Raw genomic sequence first — 23430 nt, 5'->3', positions numbered from 1 at the left:
GACTATAACACACTAGATGGACCAGCAATTTGGCTTAGTATGAGACAGCTTCCTATAATCCTAGTTTATTATTTTTACCTCAAATCATGATCTACTGCAAGCGCTGAACCATCTCTGCCACACATTACAAAAACTGAGTGGGGGCATGAGATGGAGAGGCACAATATGTTAACAGATACCAAATGTTCCATGATTTTTGAACTTTGCTTTGCCCACTTCCCAGATGTAACTTATTAGTCACTTGTCTTCATTTATATATTTTTTCTGATGGTTGCCCCATACCCAGGGAGAGACATTAACTAAAGACAGCAAGTGACTAACCATGGTGTCCCCGTTTATATGGAGCTTTCTCATGAAATTTAATTATTGGTTTGAATTATTGATTTCTTGCTTGGATAAACTAATCCTGCCATAATCACGAGTAAAACTAATACATTATAATTAGGGGATGAGATAAGCAATGGAGATTGGTTTCATCAAATAATTATGCCGCTCAGTTTGAATTATATTAAAGTTGCATGTTTGCCACCTAATGGGTGACAAAAGTGATCATTTATAACAATGTAGATCTCATTTGCAGCTGCTGTATTATTTAGGGTGGGAAATAGAATATTACTTCCAGAATCTCCCTGTGCATTTGGGAAATGAACAACAACTTTCTTGCCATTTAATCAAGCTTCCTATAGATAATCTTTAAGAGCAATTCCCACAGGAAGTTATTACAAAGTACTCAATTCTGAAGGTTCCCCATGATTGAGAGGATCCCTTGTGGTTTCTCCTTTAGTTTTCTGAAGTTTCTTTCCTGCAGCCAATCAGAAGCCACAATTTGGTTTTCGAATGTTTTAGAAGTTGAATGAACTTCCGGAACTGATTCCGTTCGACTTCCAAGGTACGACTGTATTCTGAATTTGTACTCTATCCTGCAGAGTTGTATGGCACGCAAGGGTTCCATAGAGGATACACAGAAGGTTGCTGGCAGACAATTTCCTATGGTTTCCAAGGACAGAAAATTTGAAACCCACTAAATTCACTACTTATTGAGCAATGTTATCATCTGACAGGGAGGGAGGTTCTGATTGACAGGTGTGAAATATCTAAACAGGCAGATTGCAGTTTACAGTATCCAATGTTGTCCATTGCTGCAGATCAGCAGAAAAGAAAAAAGGCAAATGTTTATATGTTTCATGAAATTTTATTATACATTGACCCCTAAATGTGCACCACCAGCATTACACTCCGATCTCAATTGCCAGCACTGCTGAAACCTCAAATTCACACCAGCGCATTGATAGAAACCCATTAGTAGTCAAGAAATGGCAGAAATACAAAATGAATGGTCAGTAATAGCATGACTCTCCAACTGCTGGGATCTAAAGGCTTCTGACAGATTAACAAGGACTGTTCATAGGGCTAGCACAAGTGAATGAAACTGATGTTTCAGTGTTGGGTGTATATTTCATGTTTTTCCCACTGAAACATGCCCATACAAATATGCAGCTTGTTTGCATGTCATTTTCTTAAAAAATCTCTAATTCCCCCCTCTGCAGCAGTTTAAAGACAAAGTAGCTTTCCCCAGATTTGGGCTGCGTGCCTGCACAGTTAGATTAATTCAGTTTATTGGCACCTTAATAACTGACACAGCAGAACTGATTTCTATGACTTGATGATAACTGGGAGAAGAGGGGGGCATTAGTACAGCTTTTCTGTACAGCATTTTGAACATGCAATAATCAATGCAGCAGGGAGATTGTCTGCTGTCTTCCAGTTGTCTTGGATTAAAAACTTTATAATCCCTGATGATCAGCCATGCTGCGTGAAGCTGATGGGAGTTGTAGCACAACACATCTGGAGGGTACCATGTTGGAGGAAGCTGAGGGAATTCCCCATTTTCTATTTTAACACCTGGTTCTGAGCAGAAAAAAACTGTATTTTCATTTCAATGCCATCATGCACAGGAAATTGAAAAGTCTTGGTTGACCAGAGGTGTCCGACTGTATCTGAAGTAGAACTAAGCCTAAGTTTACCAGAATACTTTTTTTCTGAGAAAATTCTGAGATGTTCATTTCTCTCATTCACCCCTATCCCTTCACCCCCAAAGAAGGACACTTTGCAGAATTTTCTCACAATACTCTCCATTGGGGGGGGGCAGCCTCTGCTTTCCACGCCCAATAACGGCACTTGGGGCAGGGTATTGTTGATATAAATGGTGATTGGATTGCTAATGCAGTTGCTGCCATTTGAAACAGCAGCAAGGGGGCAAGGGAGGGGGTTTGGGGAAAACTATGCTATTCACACTTCTAATGGTAATCTTAACCCCAAAGAAATTGTTGGAAAGCATGCGATCCACTTGGAGAAACTTGGTGTGATGCCCTTATGCCACCTTCACACTTGAGAGGCCAGTTGTACAATGTTCTAATCTAACTAGCCTTCACAATTTGAGATTCACCAAACCAAAAACAGCAAGGCCCATGCAGAGCTTGTCTTGTTAAGTGGGAGTCTTGTTAGAGAGAAGAAAGAAAGAAAGTTTAAAAACATTTTATGCACTGTTCGATTCTACACTAATCTATCAAGTATCTATCATGCACTTCTGAAGACAGCCCTGTTTAGGGTAGTTTTTAATGTTTAATGTTTTATTGTATTTTTAATATTCTGTTGGAAGCCGCTCAGAGTGGCTGGGGAGACCTGGCCAGGTGGGCGGGGTATTTATTATTATTCTCAGCTATCTTGCAAAACTAATTCTACATGCCTCATTCTAACTCAAGGCCTGCCAAAGCACAATAACGCTGGTACCAGATATGTGGCTCCAACAGATTCCCAGTCCATGAGACATGCCATTGCAGCGCCACTGGCTAAATTAACTTAGCATTGTGCACCAGTACACAGTAACACAGGTTACCCATGAGCCCGAGATCCTGGCATCTGGATAGTGCAGCCTCTCAAAAGGCTCAGTAGTGAAGGGATCACGTGGTGAGGAGACGGGAAGACAGAAGTAACTAGAGGGAAGTGGGAGGAACTCAATTGGGAGTACCTGCACAGTGAGAACGGACACTGGATGTTTGTGCTGTGTTCAATGAGCCTCTCTTTGCTGCAAAAGACTGCTTTCTCTTTGTGCTGTTATCTACAGAGAGGGGGGAGGGAAGCCTTGCCTGGCAAACTGACACTTGCTATTGAAACCTTGCAGTGCATACAGACAGGCATGGGAGTTTCATCTATGGCCGTTTTGCCCATTAAATCTGTGGTTGGCTGGAAGGCATGAGGCATTATTGGCATGACGGTGTAACTCAGGCAGGCTGCTAGTGAGGCTCCCCAGATAGCTTAGCCCTCCGAACCCTGGGGCAAGGGTACCCACCTGCTTCTCTGTCCCAATGGCCTTAGAAGGTGGTAGACTCTCGTTCATTGGAGGTTTCTCAGATGGCCATATGTCGGGGTCCAGCTGGATGATGAGGTGTGGTTGGAGACACTAGCCCAGGCATAGGCAAACTCGGCCCTCCAGATGTTTTGGGACTACAACTCCCATCATTCCTGATCACTTGGTCCTGTTTGCCTATGCCTGCACTAGCCCAAGAAACACACCCACCCCCCGGGATGGCACAGAGGAAGAAGACTTAGACCCAGGACAGTGGTGGTGGGACACTGAGGATTGGTCTGTGGAAGGAACAAGCTGAGAGGTGATAGAAACAGGAGGTCTGAGTGAACACAGGGAGTCAGAAGAAGAAAGCAGTTCCAGGACAGGATTGCGTGCCAAGGGTTGCAGTGTGAGCACAGACTTTGACAGGCAGGAGCCAGATGCTGCTTCAATTGCCCAACAGCTGGAGAGCCCCTCTTCAGCCATCTCTCCTCCTCTACTGACACCCAGATCATGAAGAGCCTTGCATGCTGCTGACCAATTGGCCAGACAGGCCCAGAGGTGGATCACTCGCCCTCACCAGAGTTTGTGGCTGCTTGGGATGAGTCCATTGGGAGAGGGTTAGAGTGGGAGGGAGCGCCAGAGGCCAGTCCCAGCAACGTCTTCAACTAGGGCAGTGATGGCCAAACTTGGCTTCCCAGCTGTTTTGGGACTACAACTCCCATCATCCCTAGCTAACAGGAGCAGTGGTCAGGGATGATGGGGATTGTAGTCCCAAAACAGCTGGAGGGCCAAGTTTGGCCACCACTGAACTAGGGCATATAAACCTAGATGAACTCTTGTGTTTTTGCTTTTTGTGAATTAAACTTGATTTCACTTCATGTCCCCTCTTCCTGACTGGTGGATGAACCTGCATTCCTGACAGCCCTTTGACACCATCTATCATCGACTCTTTAATTGATTCCTGAATTGCAGAGGGTGGGACTAGATGACCCTCGGGGTCCCTTCCAACTCTACAATTCTGTGATTCTATGAATCTAAAAAGCCTGATTCAAAAAAAGAAATGGGAAGGGACACTGAAACTTTAGGCTTCAGATTTAATTGTAGCACCATACTGGTGCAACATCCATAGCATCTTGATTTTATGCAAACACCCATTGACAGCTAAGAATAAGTTTCTGTCTGAGTTCTTTTGTCCCTGGTGATAGAGATGTCCTCAGACAGAATTTGATAGTTAATAGGGCCAGATTATTCATAGAAAAATGTGTAAGTCTTTGACCCAATACATGGGTCAGAAGCATGATGATCCAATTGTAAAATTCAGATGCAAATATGTTAATAGATACACACCATAATTAGATATTGTGATATGGTAAATCAAATTAGAGCCCTGTGCACCTCCATTTCTTTCCCTCTTCCAAATCTGGCATTACATTTTGTAATTAAAAAATTGGGAGCCTAGCTAATTAGAAAAAGTAAATTATCTTTCAAGAATTTGTCACTGGATCAAGTATCATGCGTATGATAGCAACTTACTGCTTTGCGTTTTTAATTAGCATCACCACCATTAGATCAGATGCATCAAGTTTGACATATTACAACATCCCTTGATGTTAGCAACCTGATCCAAAAGAAAATGCCCTCTATTCAATTGTTTTGAAATGGAACTGCAGAAGAATGAAATGAACCAACAAAACTGGATACCTCTCACTTGCCTCACATTTAGGCCCAATTAATGATAGGGTTCCCCTTCATGGATCACTGCCTTGCCGTGGCGAAGGGGCTTGAATAACTCAGAGAAGCTATGAACTATGCCGATCAGGGCACCCAAGATGAACAGGTCATAGTGGAGAGTTTTGACCAAACGTGATCCACCTGGAGGAGGAACCGGCAAGCCACTCCAGTATCCCTGCCAAGAAAACTCAATGGACAAAGACAACAGGCATATAAAAGTTATGACGCTGGAAGATGAGCCCCTCAGGTCGGAAGGCGTCCACAATGCTACTGGGGAAGAGCAGAGGACAAGTACAAGTAGATCCAGAGATGATGAAGCGGCTGGGCTAAAGCCGAAAGGACGCTCGGTTGCGGATATGCCTGGAAGCGAAAGGAAAGTCCAATGCTGTAAAGAAAAATATTGCATAGGAACCTGGAATGTAAGAACCATGAACCTGGGTAAGTTGGATGTGGTCAAAAATGAGATGGCAAGAATAAATATTGATATCCTGGGCATCAGTGAACTAAAATGGACGGGAATGGGCGAATTCAGTTCGGATGACTATCATATCTACTACTGTGGGCAAGAAACCCGTAAAAGAAATGGAGTGGCCCTCATAGTCAACAAAAGAGTGGCGAAAGCTGTACTGAGATGCAATCTCAAAAATGATAGAATGATCTCGATACGAATCCAAGGCAGACCTTTTAACATTACAGTAATCCAAGTTTATGCACCAACTACTGGTGCTGAAGAAACTGAAATTGACCAATTCTATGAAGACTTACAAGACCTTATAGAAGTGACACCAAAGAAGGATGTTCTTCTCATTATAGGGGATTGGAATGCTAAAGTAGGGAATCAAGAGATAAAAGGAACAACTGGCAAGTTTGGCCTTGGAGATCAAAACGAAGCAGGGCAAAAACTAATAGAGTTCTGTCAAGAGAACAAGCTGGTCGTCACAAACACGCTTTTCCAACAACACAAGAGACGACTCTACACATGGACATCACCAGATGGGCAGCATCGAAATCAGATTGATTATATTCTCTGCAGCCAAAGATGGAGAAGCTCTATACAGTCAGCAAAAACAAGACCTGGAGCTGACTGTGGCTCAGATCATCAGCTTTTTATAGCAAAATTCAAGCTTAAACTGAAGAAAGTAGGAAAAACCACTGGGCCGATAAGATACAATCTAAACCAAATCCTTTATGAATACACAGTGGAAGTGAGGAACAGGTTTAAGGATTTAGATTTGCTGGACAGAGTGCCTGAAGAACTATGGATGGAGGCTCACAACATTATACAGGAGGCAGCAATGAAAACCATCCCAATGAAAAAGAAAAGCAAGAAAGCAAAGTGGCTGTCCAACAAGGCCTTACAAATAGCGGAAGAGAAGGCAAGCAAAATGCGAGGGAGATAGTGAAAGATACAGGAAATTGAATGCAGATTTCCAAAAAATAGCAAGGAGAGACAAGAAGGCCTTCTTAAACGAGCAATGCAAAGAAATAGAGGAAAACAATAGAATGGGAAGAACCAGAGATCTGTTCAAGAAATTTGGAGATATGAAAGGAACATTTCATACAAAGATTACCATAATAAAGGACAAAAGTGGTAAGGACCTAACAGAAGCAGAAGACAACAAGAAGAGGTGGAAGAATACACAGAGAAATTATACCAGAAAGATATGGATGGCTTGTACACCCCAGGTAGTGTGGTTGCTGACCTTGAGCCAGACATCCTGGAGAGTGAAGTCAAATGGGCCTTAGAAAGCACTGCAAATAACAAGGCCAGTGGAAGTGATGGTATTCCAGCTGAACTATTTAAAATTTTAAAAGATGATGCTGTTAAGGTGCTACACTCAATATGCCAGCAAGTTTGGAAAACTCAGCAGTGGCCAGATCAGTCTACATCCCAATCCCAAAGAAGGGCAGTGCCAAAGAATGCTCCAACTACCACACAATTGCACTCATTTCACATGCTAGCAAGGTTATGCTTAAAATTCTACAAGGAAGGCTCAAGCAGTATGTGGACTGAGAACTCCCAGAAGTGCAAGCTGGATTTAGAAGAGGCAGAGGAACCAGAGACCAAATTGCAAACATGCGTTGGATTATGGAGGAAGCTAGAGAGTTCCAGGAAGACATCTACTTCTGCTTCATTGACTATGCAAAAGCCTTTGACTGTGTCGACCACAGCAAACTATGGCAAGTTCTTAAAGAAATGGGAGTGCCTGATCACCTCATCTGTCTCCTGAGAAATCTCTATGTAGGACAAGAAGCTACAGTTAGAACTGGATATGGAACAACTGATTGGTTCAAAATTGGGAAAGGAGTACGACAAGGCTGTATATTGTCTCCCTGCTTATTTAACTTATATGCAGAATTCATCATGCGAAAGGCTGGGCTGGATGAATCCCTAGCCAGAATTAAGATTGCTGGAAGAAATATCAACAACCTCAGATATGCAGATGACACAACCTTGATGGCAGAAAATGAGGAGGAATTAAAGAACCTTTTATTGAGGGTGAAAGAGGAGAGCGCAAAATATGGTCTGAAGTTCAACATCAAAAAAATGAAGATCATGGCCACTGGGCCCATCACCTCCTGGCAAATAGAAGGGGAAGAAATGGAGGTAGTGAGAGATTTTACTTTCTTGGGCTCCATGATCACTGCAGATGGTGACAGCAGCCACAAAATTAAAAGACGCCTGCTTCTTGGTAGAAAAGCAATGACAAACCTAGACAGCATCTTAAAAAGTAGAGACATCACCTTGCCAACAAAGGTCTGTATGGTTAAAGCTATGGTTTTCCCAGTAGTGATGTATGGAAGTGAGAGCTGGACCATAAAGACAGCTGATCGCCGATGTGTGCTTTTGGACACATGGAGATTGCAGAGTTTTGAGAAACTAAAGGATAAGGTGCGAGACTGGTCACATTATGCCCAGATCAGGGAGGCTTTTAATTTGGATAAAAAAACAGGCTTCCAGGTGGAAAAATCGAAATTGGAAACAGAACTATTAGAACCAAAAACCAAGGTACTTTCAAAAATGTATAACTTGCTGTTAAAATGGAACACTCAGGATGAAACGGTTAAATCAGCTATGATAAAATGGGCGCAAGACATTGGTCACAATATTATGTTCGCTGACTGGGAAAGGTTATGGACCACCGGTGTGAAGTTCACGGCATGTAATGCCTTGAAAGAAAATATTATGAAAATGATATATAGGTGGTACATGACCCCAGTCAAGCTTGCAAAAATATATCACTTGCCAGACAATAAGTGTTGGAAATGTAAAGAAACTGAAGGAACATTCTTTCACCTTTGGTGGACATGCCCAATGGTTAAGGCTTTGTGGGAAATGATCTATAATGAGTTAAAAAAGGTATTCAAATATACCTTCCCTAAGAAACCAGAGGCCTTCCTTTTGGGCATTGTCGGCCAAATGGTGTTAAAGAAGGACCGAACTTTTTTTATGTATGCGACAACAGCAGCAAGAATACTCATCGCAAAGTATTGGAAGACTCAAGATTTGCCCACTCTGGAAGAATGGCAGATGCAACTGATAGACTACATGGAATTGGCAGAAATGACTGGCAGAATCCGAGACCTGGGAGAAGAGACAGTCGAAGAGGACTGGAAAAAATTTAAGGACTATTTGCAGAAGCATTGTAAACTGTATGAATGTTAAAATGATGCAGGATATAAAGACAATATGGCATTAGTAAACTAGTGGAAAGGAATATGAAAATAATTGAATTATAAGAACAAAGATGAAATTTGAATAATATTATGTCAAGCTTAAATATTTAAATATTTGATAATAAGAGGCAAAATTGGAGACATAATTGTTGAAATATATAACCTAAAACAATTTTTGAGAGAAGGTGAAGTACTGCGGAATATGATTTTGTATTTAGGAACACAGAAAAGGGAGACCTGAGGGAGTCATGAAAGAGGGTTATGGAAATGATATTTAAGAAAATGAATTATTTTCCTTTTCGTGCTTTTTTATGTACTTTTTACTTGTATTTTTGTATGTTTTTTATGCTTTCTTTTTGTCTTTTCTTTTTGATTTAAGTTTGTTGTACTGTTTGAATTGTTTAAAACCTTTAATAAATATTTTATAAAAAAATAAAAATAAAAATAAAAGAATTGATACTTTTGAATTATGGTGCTGGAGGAGACTCTTCAGAGTCCCATGGACTGCAAGAAGATCAAACCTATCCATTCTTAAGGAAATCAGTCCTGAGTGCTCACTGGAAGGACAGATCGTGAAGCTGAGGCTTCAATACTTTGGCCACCTCATGAGAAGAGAAGACTCCCTGGAAAAGACCCTGATGTTGGGATAGATGGGGGCACAAGGAGAAGGGGACGACAGAGGATGAGATGGTTGGATAGTGTTTTCGAAGCTACCAGCATGAGTCTGACCAAACTGCAGGAGGCAGTGGAAGACAGAAGTGCCTGGCGTGCTCTGGTCCATGGGGTCACGAAGAGTGGGACACGACTAAACGACTAAACAACAACAATGATAGGGTTGCCAATTTCAATATGACAAATTATGGGCTGCAGCAGATGTCATTGTGGGGCGGAAATATTTACCTGACCTCAAGTGAGCCACTGCTGATTACCAGGACGGAGAGGTAGTAGGCAGTAGGTGGCAGGGAGAGTGGCACAGTGAAAATGCATTGGCAAGAATGCTGGATTGCCTCCACTGGTGTTTTTGCACCACACTGAGCTTACCATCTCCTCACCACTCCCACTCCCAAGAAGAAGAAGAAACAACTCTCTTTCTGGGAAGCTGGATAAACCCCTCTGTCCCATCATATCATTTACTATGACTTATTTGTGGTCTTACCATTCCACTGGCCACAAGCACATAGTACAGTTGTACCTTGTTTTGCGCCTGGGATCCGTTCCGGAGCCCCGACCGCTAGCCAAAAAGGACGCAGGGAAAAGCGCCATGTCTGCGCATGCACGAGTGGCAAACCTGGAAGTTACCTGTTCCAGTACTTCTGGGTTTGCTGCGAACGTTCACTGGAATGAATGTTAGACAAGGCAGACATTCGCGGAGGTATTACTGTTCATTTAAAACACTTAGCTTCCCTCAATGAATATGGGAAACTGAGACCTGTGGGTATATGGCAGTATACAAATTTTAATCACCATCATCTACCACTCATGGAGCTAAAATTCTCAGCATCCTTAACAAGTTAAAGCTCCCAGAATTCTTGTGGGAAGGGGAAAACACGCGTATTAAATGTTCTTTAGATGTGTGTTGTGGATGTGACCAAGCAAAATATCAAGCACCTTCTTTTTATTATGGCTAAGTGTTCACTTAGTTGTTTTTCCACCTAGTAGGGCTGATGGAAAACACATCACTAAAATCTTACAGACATTATGGCTGCCGATTATCCATTTCAGTGACCAGAGTGGGTTATAGTGCAAAGTAACAAGTAGACATCATATCCCTATAAAGTAACACAAAATTATTTTTTTAAGAATAGCTGCTATTATCACTTGGTTACTTTGAGAAAGACCTGTCCACCCACCCAATAAGTATGCAGTCAAACCTCGGTTGTTGAATGTAATCCATTCTGGAAGCCCATTTGACTTCCAACGTGTTTGACAACCGAGGCGCGTCTTCCGATTGGTTGCAGGAGCTTCCTGCACTCAAGCAGAAGCCACATCGGACATTCGGCTTCCGAAAACCGGAGAATTTAATTCTGGGTTTTCGGCGTTTGGGAGCCGAAACGTTCCAAAACGGAGGCATTAGGGATTCAAGGTGTTGACTGTAGTAGGCATTTGTTGGAAGGAAATCATATATGCCAATTGTAGTCAGAGATTTAAAATATTAAGCGATAAATACTATTGTATCATTGTGCATTTTATTGCATTTAAAATATTTTGTAAGCTTCCTTTAGAAAAAGCGGGGAAAGTTACTGACTATCCCCATAGTAACAGGACAGGGGATGAAGCTTCATTTTTCTAAAATGGATTTGGCCTCAGATTCTGTGATAAATAGGGCCGTCCCTCCAAATACTTCGGATTAAGGTAGACTTTTTAAACAAGAGCAACAATGAATTGAGGCTCAAGCTGAATCTTGCTGCACAATCCTACAGTATGTCTTTGTCTCCAGTAAATAAAATATGGATGGTTTGCAACCTTAATGTTATTATCTTGCCTATGCGTACCTTAATATCATCAGTGTTATGTAAACAAAAAGCCAAGTTCCTTGAATGTGCCATGATAGTACATGGAAAAGTCCTTTATAGAAAGAGAACATCCAACTCCATTAGGACTATCAACCAAAATCAGAATCGACCAGCACCAAGGGGGGCTTTAGAAGAGCAAGGTTAATGGGCTCCCTGCAGCCAGTTCTGTGAGTAGCACCGGCTTAGGGAGCTGATCGATAACAGTCCCGTCCCAAGTAAATGTAACACAATGCTTCATTACTGCTGGTTACAGATGTTCTTTTGAAAGAAATCTCCCATTTACTCTGCAATTCTAAACACAAGTTCCTTTGTGCCGCTTAACAAAATGCAACTTACGGTGCAATCCTATGCATGGCAACTAACAAATAAGACCCAATTAACAGGTGAGTTTGTAAGTGTGTATAGGATTGCAGCCTTACTGTTGAGTTAACCATTCAAAAGGAATAGACCAAACAGGAAGGGAGGAGGAGTAGCATTATATGCCAAGGATGTGTCCATTTGGGAAGAGATCCATGACCTGGAGCATTGAAGGCAGAGTAAAATATGGTTAAAAATGGTAAGGGAAACAACAGTGACTTTACTGTGGGTGACTCCTATAGGCCTCCAAGTCAGTTTGAATACTTGGATGTTATGCCTTTCTACAACAGATTACAAAAATTCAAAAAGGAGAGCCATAGTAATCATGGGAGACTTACTACCCAATATTTCTTGGAACTCAAGCTCTGCCAGTAATGTTAGGTCCAACAAATTCCTCCATTGCCTAATAGAGAATTTCATTTCCAAGAAGGTGGAACAAGGGGATCATCTATCTTGGACCTGGTCTTCACCAACCACAAGGAATTGATTTACAAAGTGGAAGTACTGGGAGTACTTTGGGAGGAAATGAGCATGTTCTCTTAGGTTTCACGATACAGAGAAAAGGGAAAGCTAAGTGTAGTTGGACACGCACTCTGGACTTTAATAAGGCTGATTTCAAATAGCTTCAAGAACAACTGGGTGAGATCCGACAGTCAGAAAGGGGAAGGGAATCCAAGATGGACAGGAATTTCTTAAAGCCAGTGCTTTTTCCCCAGGGGATACTCAAGGGTACACAGTACCGGCACCTCTTTTTGTTGTTGTTAAAAAGTGTGACACTTACTGCAACAACTTCTTGGTGAGTACAGGCACTTATTTTCCTAGAAAAAAGCACTGCTTAAAGGTGATATGTTGAAGGCACAAATGCAGACAATTCCAACAAGAAGGAAAAGTGGGAGACACCTAAAGAGACCAATATAAGAAATAGAAGAAAGGGGAAATAGTGAAAGAAAAGTATACACAAGTAGTCAGTAGTTGCAGGCAGAAGGCCAGGTGGGCCAAAGCTCAGAATGAGCTCAGGTTTGCAAGAGAGGTTAAAAATACTTGTAAAAAAAGTTTATTTGGCTAGGTGAAGGAACAAGTTACCTAAACCTGACTATGCAGTCACCTGAATTGGGCCCCAAATTCCCAAATTCTTTCTTCAAAGATCCATTAGCTAAAATCCATTAGCTTGAGCTGTATAACACAAACCCAGCTGCATAAACAAAGCCTTCTCCTTTATCAGTCCATGAAAGCTTAATGGATGGCCTTGTCAGTTCCGAGTGGAGATGGGATGGCAGATCTGGGTCTTATCTTATAAGTTGTAACTATCCTGACCACACTGACACACAGACCTTGCAAGACAGGCCTGTCACCCCCGCATCTGAGGATGGCGCCAGGAGTACTCCTATAGCTTGGTGACCTTCTTACCCCAAGATAAGAGTACAGAAACAGGAATTCCTGTTCATGCTCAAGGAGGTAAACTTAAGTGTATAAACTCATGAGGCTGGATTTCTGGGGAGGTGGAAAGGGAACCTGAAGGGGATATAAGCTGTACGTAAGTACTCTTCAAGTGTGCTTGCTGTGACTGATCACGCAGTGCCTTTCTGCTATCCGGAAAGCAGAAATAAACTCTTTCTCTGAACCAACCCTCAGTGTCTACTGACTCCTTCCTCCCTCCCGGGAGCAACGCGTGCCCAACCCATGGGGAAAGTCTGAAAGGCTACATAGGTTCAAAGCAAAAGGAAGTACAAACAAGTAGGAAGTCCTCTATGTGTAGAAGATGTAGAAATACTATTGGGTGAAAGAGAGAATTTGGAACTGCTCAACACCAACTTTGCCTCTTTCTTCACCCCAAGATGTTTGGTGAAACATCTGCTCAGTTAGTGAGTGATACATTTCAAATGACATCAGAATAAACATGTACATTCTTCCACGCTCCTCGGTAAACAATTTTGCATATCATTTTCCAAACGCGATTCCTGTATTTAACCGTAGGGAAAAAAAATCATATGTGAAGGAGTCCTCAGTATTTACAACCCTGCTCCATGCTCACTCACTTCTTATTACCTTTTTGCACATTTATCTTGCTTTAGCTGACCAAACCAATTGAAGTGAATTGGAGAAAAGGCAGCAGAATCAGACCTTATGTTAACATTTCCATCTGATGTACACTCCATAATTGCACTTAATCTAAAATGGCTGCAAGCAAGCATGAACCAAGAACAATCCTCGTCACTAAGCCAGGACGCCAGATACAATTATACACCTGCACAACTTCAATCTATCATTGAGAAAGATTGTCCATTCCTCCTCTTTTTGTGTGCGCCCATATAATCTGTATCAGCACCAATTAATTCCTGCTCTAACAGCACACCAAGTCAAGCTTTTGGCATTCACACATTAGATCATGTCAAACTGAAGATCCAACAGTTTCTGGCTCTGCAAAAGCTTTGATTCAAATTAATTTAATATCATATAGCAGGTACCCCGGCTAGCTGCTGGCAGGCTTTAAACTGATCATTTGATTATACCCATTCTTTATATTTAAAATAGCAGGGCTTTAATTGTAACAATTGCACACAGCCTGTACCCAAAGCAGCATTTCCACTTGGAGCTGACATTGATATGACAATCAGAGTGATAGCATAGTTCTTCTTTTACGACGAAAAGTGCTCACAATATTTTAATCCTCACACAATGAATATTGCCAATATTTTTTTCTGCATCCTGTACAGTGGTACCTCACAAGACGAATGCCTCGCAAGACAAAAAACTCGCTAGACAAAAGGTTTTTCCGTTTTCGAGTTGCCTCGCAAGACGAATTTCCCTATGGGCTTGCTTCGCAAGACGAAAACGTTTCGCGACTTTGTTTCCTTTTTCTTAAAACCGTTAAAACAAAGGGTGCTTAGCTTGAACAGCTGCAGTTGTGACTTGACTTCGAGGAGCAACTGTTAGCACGTGGTTTTGTAGCCTTTTCTCAGACTTTGCTCACTTTTGAAGCTTTTCCAAAACTTTTCCAGAACTTCTCTTGCATCCATTTGGTAAGTTAAACTTTTAAAACTTTTTTGGGGGGGTTTGGATTTTGGGTTGGGGTGTTTGGGATTGAAGGACTTGGTGTTGTGGGGGGGGGTTGTGATAATCTGGGAGCTTGTGGGCCTTTTTTGGGAATTTTTATGATTTTCTGTGACCACTGGGCCAGTTTGTTTTTTTTCAAAAAAATTTTCCTGAGTTTGAATTTCTGAGTGCTGGCTGGCTGGGGGAACAGTTGGAGAGGTTTCTGCAGGAATCTGGGACCATTGAGCCATGTTGTTGTTTTTTGAATTTTTTTTTTGTCTGGGTGGGGGAACAGTTGGGGAGGGGTTTGCAGCAGTTGGGGAGGGGTTTGCAATTTCTGTGTGGTGGGTGGGTGGGTGTCTGTGGGAACAGTTGAGGTTTTTGAAGGCATTGGTGATTTTTGAAGCTTTTCCAAAACTTATTTTGCAGCCATTTGAGGTTTCTGAAGACTTCGGTGATTGATTGTTGAAGCTTTTCCAGAACTTCTCTTGCATCCATTTGGTAAGTTAAACTTTTAAAACTTTTTTTTGGGGGGTTGGATTTTGGATTTTGGGTTGGGGTTTTTGGGATTCAAGGACTTGGTTCTGGGTTTTAATTTCTGTGTGGTGGGTGGCTGGGTGCTTTTGAATTTTTTTGATTTGAAGCACATCACTGATTTTTTTTTTTTCCTTTTTCTGAGTTTACGAAGGTAAGAGCTGTGCTGCCATGGGACCCAAGAAGACTGCTGCTGCGGTGGCCGGTGAGAGGAAGAAGGAGAAGGTGACGCTGGAAATGAAGAAGGAGATCATCCGGAAGCACGACGGTGGAATGCGTGTGACGGACATCGCCAGGGAGTACGGGAGGAATCCATCAACCATCGGGACCATCCTGAAGATGAGGGAGAAGATCCTGGCGACTGATGCAGCCAAGGGAGTCACCAGGATCGTGAAGAACCACCCAGCTGTTCTGGAGGAGGTTGAGAAGTTGCTGCTCATCTGGATAGAAGAGAAGCAGCGTGCAGGGGACACAGTGTCTGAGGCCGTCATTTGTGAGAAAGCCAAGGCCTTGCACGCTGACCTCATCCGGGAACAGCCAGGAACCTCAGGCGAGCCAGAAGTCTTCAAGGCAAGCAGAGGTTGGTTTGAACGGTTCAAGACAAGATCTGGCATCCACAGCGTGGTCAGGCATGGAGAGGCTGCCAGTTCTGATGTTCCTGCGGCTGAAGACTTTGCAGCAGAGTTCCTGGAGGTTGTGAAGACAGAGGGCTACGTTCCACAGCAGGTCTTCAACTGCGACGAGACCGGGCTGTTTTGGAAGAGGATGCCCAAAAGGACTTTCATCACACAGGAGGAGGCCAAGTTGCCTGGCCACAAGCCCATGAAGGACCGTCTGACCCTGCTCTTCTGTGCCAACGCAAGCGGCGACCTGAAGATCAAGCCCCTGCTGGTGTACCACTCGGAGAACCCACGGGCCTTCAAGAAACACAAGATCGACAAGGAGCGGCTGAGTGTCATGTGGCGATCCAACAGCAAGGCTTGGGTCACATGTGTGCTGTTTGTGGACTGGGTCAATCTTGCTTTTGGCCCTGCTGTCAAGCAGTACCTGCTGGACAACGACCTGCCGCTGAAGGCTTTGCTTCTGATGGACAATGCTCCTGCCCATCCTAAAGGCCTTGAGGTGGACTTGTTGGAGGAGTTCAGCTTCATCAACATCATGTTCCTGCCGCCTAACACCACGCCACTGCTCCAGCCGATGGATCAGCAGGTCATCGCCAATTTCAAAAAACTCTACACCAAGGAGCTTTTCAGGCGATGCTTCGAGGTGACTGACTGCACCACCATCACCCTGCGGGAATTCTGGAAGGACCACTTCGACATCGTCACCTGCTTGAAGATGATCACCATGGCCTGGAACGGGATCAGCCAGAGAAATTTGAATTGCGCTTGGCGCAGCCTGTGGCCGGACTGTGTGGCACCAAGTGACTCTGATGCACCAGAGTCAACAGTGGTGCAGGACATTGTTGCCTTGGGGAGGACCATGGGCCTGGAGGTCACGGAGGAGGACGTCTGCGAGCTGGTGGAGGAGCACGACGATGAGCTGACCACCATGGAGCTGGTCGAACTGCAGGCAGAGGCTGCGCAGGAGCAGGCCTCACTGGAAGAGGAGGAAGCAACTGAGGAACGGCTGTCCTCCGAAAAACTGAGGGACATTTGTCTGAAGTGGAAGGAGGTGCAGACTTTTGCAGAGCAGCACCACCCTGAGAAGGACGTGGCACATGACGTTGGGAACATTTATGATACAAGGGTCATGTCGCCTTTCAGGGAGGTGCTGAAAAGGCGGATGAAGCAGCAGACTATGGACAGGTTGTTGAGCAAGAAGCAAAGAGTGGAAGAGGAGCCTTCTTCGAGTGGTCCCCCAGAGTCTTAGAAAATGTACTGTACACTTTGTTGATTTTAAAATGTTTTTCTGTCATGTTTATAAAGTTAATTTATTTTCCCTTCAGTTTTTGAACTGCTCTTTACAGTATGTGTGACTTTAAAGAGCAGTTAATAAACTCTTGTTGTACCAAATTTGGCTTTGTTTGGACTTTTTTTGACCATAGGAACACATTAATTGATTTTCAATGCATTCCTATGGGATTTCGTGATTCGCAAGACGAAAAATTCGCTAGACGACAAAACTTGCGGAACAAATTAATTTCGTCTTGCGGGGCACCACTGTATACTTTTCACCTACATTTTTACCAGGCTTTAGAGAGAAGATCCATGAAGATTATCCTCAAATTTTGTGTGATGGGGAGTGGAAAAAATCTATTATTTGGGATTTCTGAGCAGACTTGTATAGAATTACACTGGTAGAGACTGAAGTCCTTGGGAGGAATCCTATTCGGAATAAGGGAATTTCACTTTTTTAAAAAGGGAAACATTGACATCTATGATCCCAACTAGCCTTAGGCAAGAAACTCTCCTTCATCCTCAATCTGTGGATAACAATGCTGAACTACCTTACACAGTTGTAGGGATTGTAAGTAACTACTATATTCAAATGGGACATGGGTGGTGCTGTGAGTTAAACCACAGAGCCCAGGGCTTGCCGATCAGAAGGTCAGTGCTTTGAATCCCCGCAACGGGGTGAGCTCCCATTGCTTGGTCCCTGCTCCTACCAACCTAGCAGTTCAAAAGCACATCAAAGTACATGTAGATAAATAGGTACCGCTCCGGCGGGAAGGTAAACGGCCTTTCCATGCGCTGCTCTGGCTCGCCTGAAGCAGCTTAGTCATGCTGGCCACATGACCCGGAAGCTGTATGCTGGCTCCCTCGGCCAATAAAGTGAGATGAGTGCCGCAGCCCCAGAGTCGTCCGCGACTGGACCTAATGGTCAGGGGTCCCTTTACCCTTTACTATATGCAAAGTCATTTCAACACTCTAAATCAGAGGTGTTAACCTGTGGTGCTCTAGAAATTGGTTGTACTACAACACCTTCGATCTAAGAGGTGCTAAGATCTGTCATCATATCAATTTATAGTTTTCCTATCCTTAAAATATATTCTCTGTTAAGTTAACTCACATGCCTTTCTTTCTATCCCATAGTGCTGTAAAGGAAACACAAGAGCTCTCTCTCGCGCTCTCCTCCATGTTTTCGCTGCTTTGCACCCAGAGCAGAACAGGTTTATCTTCATAGGAGCCTAGCAACAGTCTGCACTGAACTGATTTTTCTCCTGTCATCTCTTCAGTGGAAATGCCAGTTGATGCCAAAACCATGCTGATAGCTTTTAAGTGTAGAAACATGATATGAGGCTGCATAAAAGAGCTTACAGCTCATAAATATATCCCAGGAGAGCTTTACATCTGAAATGGAGTCAATTAAGGCAATTTCACCTTCATTAATCAAACAAAGTACATTATTGTACAGAAAGTGAGGAAACTGCACGGGGAAAGAAAATCAAACATGAAGTAAATGTATATATGGATTCTCCAAGCTAAAAAGGAGAACCGAGAAACGAGAGATGGAAATTGTATAGGGAATTGAACAAATACGGGAAACTGCTTCTGATTCTGCTCACATACTATGTGGTGGGTGGGTGGGAGGGAAATAAAGAATCCCAAGTTCCATTTCCCTCATCAGAACCAACATGGATTTCTGGATGTGTAAAATCTGGCCAGGCTCCTGGGGGGTAAGAGTCATCTCTGAAATGTAATTTGATGTCCTTCCTCAAACCACTTCAATTGGTTTGGTCAACTGGGGGCAAAAAGGAAATTGCAGCTGTCATAGATTGCTGCTATGATATTGCCCTCAAGACTCAAGAGATCACAGAAGGCTTTAATAATGACACAACTTTACTGGCCACACAGCTACACAGCAGTTTTGAATGTGGCCGTGTTGTAAAGCAAACAGGAAACACTTGTGCCCTCTCACTTCCTGTTTCTCCTGAAAACTGGTCCCGTTCACACAAAACCTCCCTTGCGTTCAGGGAACCTGTGAGGTGGTGATGGGAACTCACCCACTGACCATGCCCCCCTATGTGCCCACTGGTTATATCTGCAAGTGGGTGCATATTTGACATGGACACACATTCAACATTAGTAGAATGTGATTAGTAGAAAATGGTCGCACATTTGACAGTCGCTGTGTATCCACGTGAAAGAGGTCCTGCATGCTTACATTTTCTGTAAAAGGGGGGGGAGAGAGCAAATCTCCGAACTGCTGTGATGAAGCCTTTGCAAATATTTATTTAAGAGGGTGATCCCTGCCTCCTGCTCCTTTTATCATTGGTAGCTACACTTCGGCAGGGTTTGTGTGAATGTGTTGTGTGATTGAGATCTCTTGCATAAATGAAATAAATTGTTTTTGAAAACTGGTACCCTTGTTTTGGTCTCTGTACTTTCCAACCTCTAATCTTGGATTGCATTCACTGAATTGCCTCCCTTAGGCTTCTGCTAGCCTGATGGCAATTCCTACTCACTCACTAAGCAGAAAAACTTAAAGACTGACTTAAGGTCCCTACCGATGTCCTTTTTATTATGCTTTCATGATGATTTGTGGTCACAATGCTATCTGGGCAGTCATACATGATCTCACTTTAAATAATATTTGCACCTGTGAAAGTGTTGAGGCTGTCACCCTGCTTCCTTTCCAATCAATGCATATTCCATAGTTTCCTGCTGAAATTGCATAACTTTTTATACCACAAAAGTTTTGATTTATTTTTGTCCTCCTGCTGCTCCACAGCCCCTCTCCGGAGAGCAATAATGTGGTAGCACTGGGAAAGCATTGCAGAACAAACCAAAGCAGAGCAAATCCATCACTAATGCACCATTATTATGTCAAGGGACATGTTTCAGAATACACTTGCAATTAAACACCACTCTGAAGGCTCCCTTAGATCCTTTCTGCAAGTGTTTTATTGAATAGTCACATTTTATCTCATCCTTCCTTAAAGAATCTCAGGGCAATGTGTATTGGTGAAGAAGGGCAGGAAGTCTTCTCTCCAAAGAGTGTCTACACCTATTAAGTTTCAGAGACAGAACATTAGGGTTGCCTGGTCTTGGTGGATGACCCATTGTTGCTGGATTGCAGCAATCTCAAGGGCTTCAGGGAGTCTATCATGTGCATCTCAGATATTTCTTATACAGTCATACCTTGTTTGTCAAGCACCTCAGAACTCATATGTTTTGGTTCCCGAATGCCACAACCCGGGAAGTGATTGTTCTGGTTTGCAAATTTTCTTTTGGAACTCAAACATCTGATGGGACTTCTACAGCTACTGATTGGCTTCAGGAGCTTCCTGCAGTCAATCAGAAGCCATGATTTGGTTTTGGAAGTTGAACTGACTTCTGGAACGGCTTCTGTTTGACTTCAAAGGTATAACTGTATTAGTTTTATTTCTTCCTTAAGGATGGGGCAAGTATACTGCCCAGGAGTGGGTAGGTATGTGAGCACTCCCACTTGAGTTGCTGTGAGGACAATTAGGAGCAAATCTTCTGAAGGGATCGGTCATAGAATTTGTGGACTTAATTCCATTGAAGAAAACGATGTGCTTAAATTGATGGGTAACAATCAAATTTCTGCCTTTCACACTGAAGTCACCACGTGATGCTGAAGCCATCCTGTGATGAATGTGCATATCTGACCCAGCCTTTCGCTGCTACAAAATTGCCAAAAGCACTTTTTCAAGTGGGGGGGGATGGATGTTTCACAAATGGAGCTAAGGAAATTGCTGTTGTTGCTACTAATATGCTACAGCATGATTTCCATTTCAGCTCAAGCCTGTGTTATTTGCATAATTTCTTATCGACTTCTCTGGACAGCAAGATAGAGGAATATTATTTTGTTAGTAATGCTGAAGTTCTGATTGAGCTCATCAAGCTTAAGCCATTTAGCAACTATGCACCCCGTCTTCATTATACCCTTAAAAAATCAAATACATCAATACAAAATAGCAATTTTGACTGAACTGAAATCAGATCTGTTTGACTAAGCTTTTAATTAAATGGAACATAGAGCTGCACAATGGTTGTCAAATTAAGGAGCTCCTGCATATAGGCAGCTACGTAACTGTGATTTGTTTTGTATATTGGATTTTTATTGAAATGGGCCTGTTATTCACTTCTGATGATTAATCGGTACAGACAGCAAGAATGTATGAGCTTTAGCGGAACAAAGAGATCTAAAGGGAAAGAAGCGTCTGTTTGTTGCCATTGCCCATGGAGCGCATTTTTTATCTTCTATTTCCACTGGAAGTGTTAACTTTTCGGCAAATTATTTTTCCTGTTCTGCATTAAATTGTTTGTGATGTTGCTTCTTCCCTTTAAGAAAGCCCTGTGAACAAAAACAAAAAAGCCCGCACTTTTATGATTGGATGGTAGACAGAGATTGGTCAGTCTAAGCATAAATTTAACGCTGATAAGAGTTTCATTATAAAACATTTCATGCTCCAGATCCTGTGAACACTACTTTCTGAGCAGAATTTCATCTATGTGCTCTAACCCAAGTGGAATGGATGGAGTCAAAGCAGTACATACACATAAGCCTTAAGGCCAGGATCCGAGAGTCATGAACATTTTATTTGCAACCACAGCTGAGTTGTTTCTAACAAAGCGAGAGAACTGTTATGAGTTGTTACCAGGAACATGTGAGAACAATAAGGGAAGGGAGTTATTCTACCAAATGTTGCACACTGAGGTGAATTTGGAGTTGGAAGAGTATTTGGCCAGCCTTTGAGAGACAGTCAGCGTTATCAGCAAAAGCAAGTTGGACAAGAATCTGAACTGGGACCAAAGCACACTTATGCCATGAGGTGAAAATCTTGACTTTGCAAAAATTAGCTCAAAATGGAAATGCCACACAAATTGACAAGTTTTTTAAAAAAATCATTCATTCTTTCCTTTTCTTTTTATGGATAAGATTGAGAAGAAAATGTTGTATGCTGTCCTGAGCTCTTTCGAAGAAAAGTAAACCAGCTACATCTAAACCAGCTACTGTGCACATTCACCAGGCCTCAGGGAGAATGTGTGCATAATCCTTCCACGAAGAGGTTATTGTCCACATTTCCCAGTCATTATACATAATCTCCAACAGGCCTTGGGAAATGGGACTGAATTATATACATTTGCTGGCTATTATGCGTAATCTCCAACAGCCTTCCCCCTAAACTTTATAGCCTTATGGGGGACGGGAGTTTCCATTTGTATTGTATGAGGGGCTGGGAGGTTTAAAACTTTCTTCTTCATAAAATCCTACTTGCACTGCTCAGCTAACTGGGGAGCAGCCGGGAATGGTAAAAAAGGAACAGAACTTGGTTTTGGGCGGTGGGGGGGGGGAGGACAACTTATGTTTATCTGAAGCCCCTCTTTCTTCTTCTTGCTGCTTGGTTGACCAGTGGGAGGGCATATTGGGGTCGGGTAAGATTAGGTGACAGCAGTCATGAAATTAAAAAATGCCTGCTTCTTGGGAGAAAAGCAATGACAAAACTAGACAGCATCTTAAAAAGCAGAAGAAGAGAAGAAGAAGAAGAAGAGTTTGGATTCGATATCCCGCTTTATCACTACCTGAAGGAGTCTCAAAGCGGCTAACATTCTCCTTTCCCTTCCTCCCCCACAACAAACACTCTGTGAGGTGAGTGGGGCTGAGAGACTTCAAAGAAGTGTGACTGGCCCAAGGTCACCCAGCAGCTGCATGTGGAGGAGCGGAGACGCGAACCCGGTTCCCCATATTACGAGACTACCGCTCTTAACCACTACACCACACATCACCTTGCCAACAAAGGTCCGTATGGTTAAAGCTATGGTTTTCCCAGTAGTGATGCATTGAAGTGAGAGCTGGGCCATAAAGAAGGCAGATCGCCAAAGAATTGATGCATTTGAATTATGGTGATGGAGGAGAATCTTGAGAGTCCCATGGACTACAAGAAGATCAAACCTATCCATTCTGAAGGAAATCAGCCCTGAGTGCTCACTGGAAGGACAGATCCTGAAGCTGAGGCTTCAATACTTTGGCCACCTCATGAGAAGAGAAGACTCCCTGGAAAAGACCCTGATGTTGGGAAAGATGGAGGGCACAAGGAGAAGGGGACGACAGAGGACGAGATGGTTGGCTAGTGTTCTCAAAGCTACCAGCATGAGTTTGACCAAACTGTGGGAGGCAGTGGAAGACAGGAGTGCCTGGCGTGCTCTGGTCCATGGGGTCATGAAGAGTCGGACACAACTAAATGACTAAGCAACAACAAGATTAGGCAGTGGCCAGAAGCACTGGACTGGACTGGATCAAACACTTCTAAACAAGAATGGAGGG

At 43.0% G+C, this 23430-nt stretch overlaps 2 protein-coding genes across 12 annotated transcripts in view; one reads left to right on the top strand and one right to left on the bottom strand.

Moving 5' to 3' along the window:
- The window catches only part of LOC308593896 (uncharacterized protein), a 188941-nt gene that overhangs the window by 104208 nt on the left and 61303 nt on the right, over window positions 1-23430 (bottom strand). For 5 of the 11 annotated variants that reach the window (XR_014011068.1, XR_014011069.1, XR_014011070.1 and 2 more), the window contains one exon: window positions 21108-21459. The exons of the other annotated variants lie outside the window; for them this stretch is intronic. The gene's annotated coding sequence lies outside the window, so the exon portion shown is untranslated. Of the gene's footprint in view, window positions 1-21107; window positions 21460-23430 lie in introns of those variants that run through there. 11 annotated transcript variants of the gene reach the window in all.
- On the top strand, window positions 14988-18406 carry LOC308593579 (tigger transposable element-derived protein 1-like; the record flags this gene model as incomplete). Its single annotated transcript, XM_081206041.1, has 3 exons — window positions 14988-15162; window positions 15341-16920; window positions 18374-18406. Exons 2-3 carry the CDS (start codon window positions 15367-15369, stop codon window positions 18404-18406), a joined length of 1587 nt encoding a protein of 528 aa, XP_081062167.1. The 5' UTR covers window positions 14988-15162; window positions 15341-15366.

This window comes from Podarcis bocagei, assembly GCF_964188305.1.
Source record: "Podarcis bocagei genome assembly, chromosome: 8".
Taxonomy (NCBI): domain Eukaryota; kingdom Metazoa; phylum Chordata; class Lepidosauria; order Squamata; family Lacertidae; genus Podarcis; species Podarcis bocagei.
The sequence above is the reverse complement of the archived record's forward strand: the minus strand, read 5'-3'. Positions and strand labels throughout refer to the sequence as shown.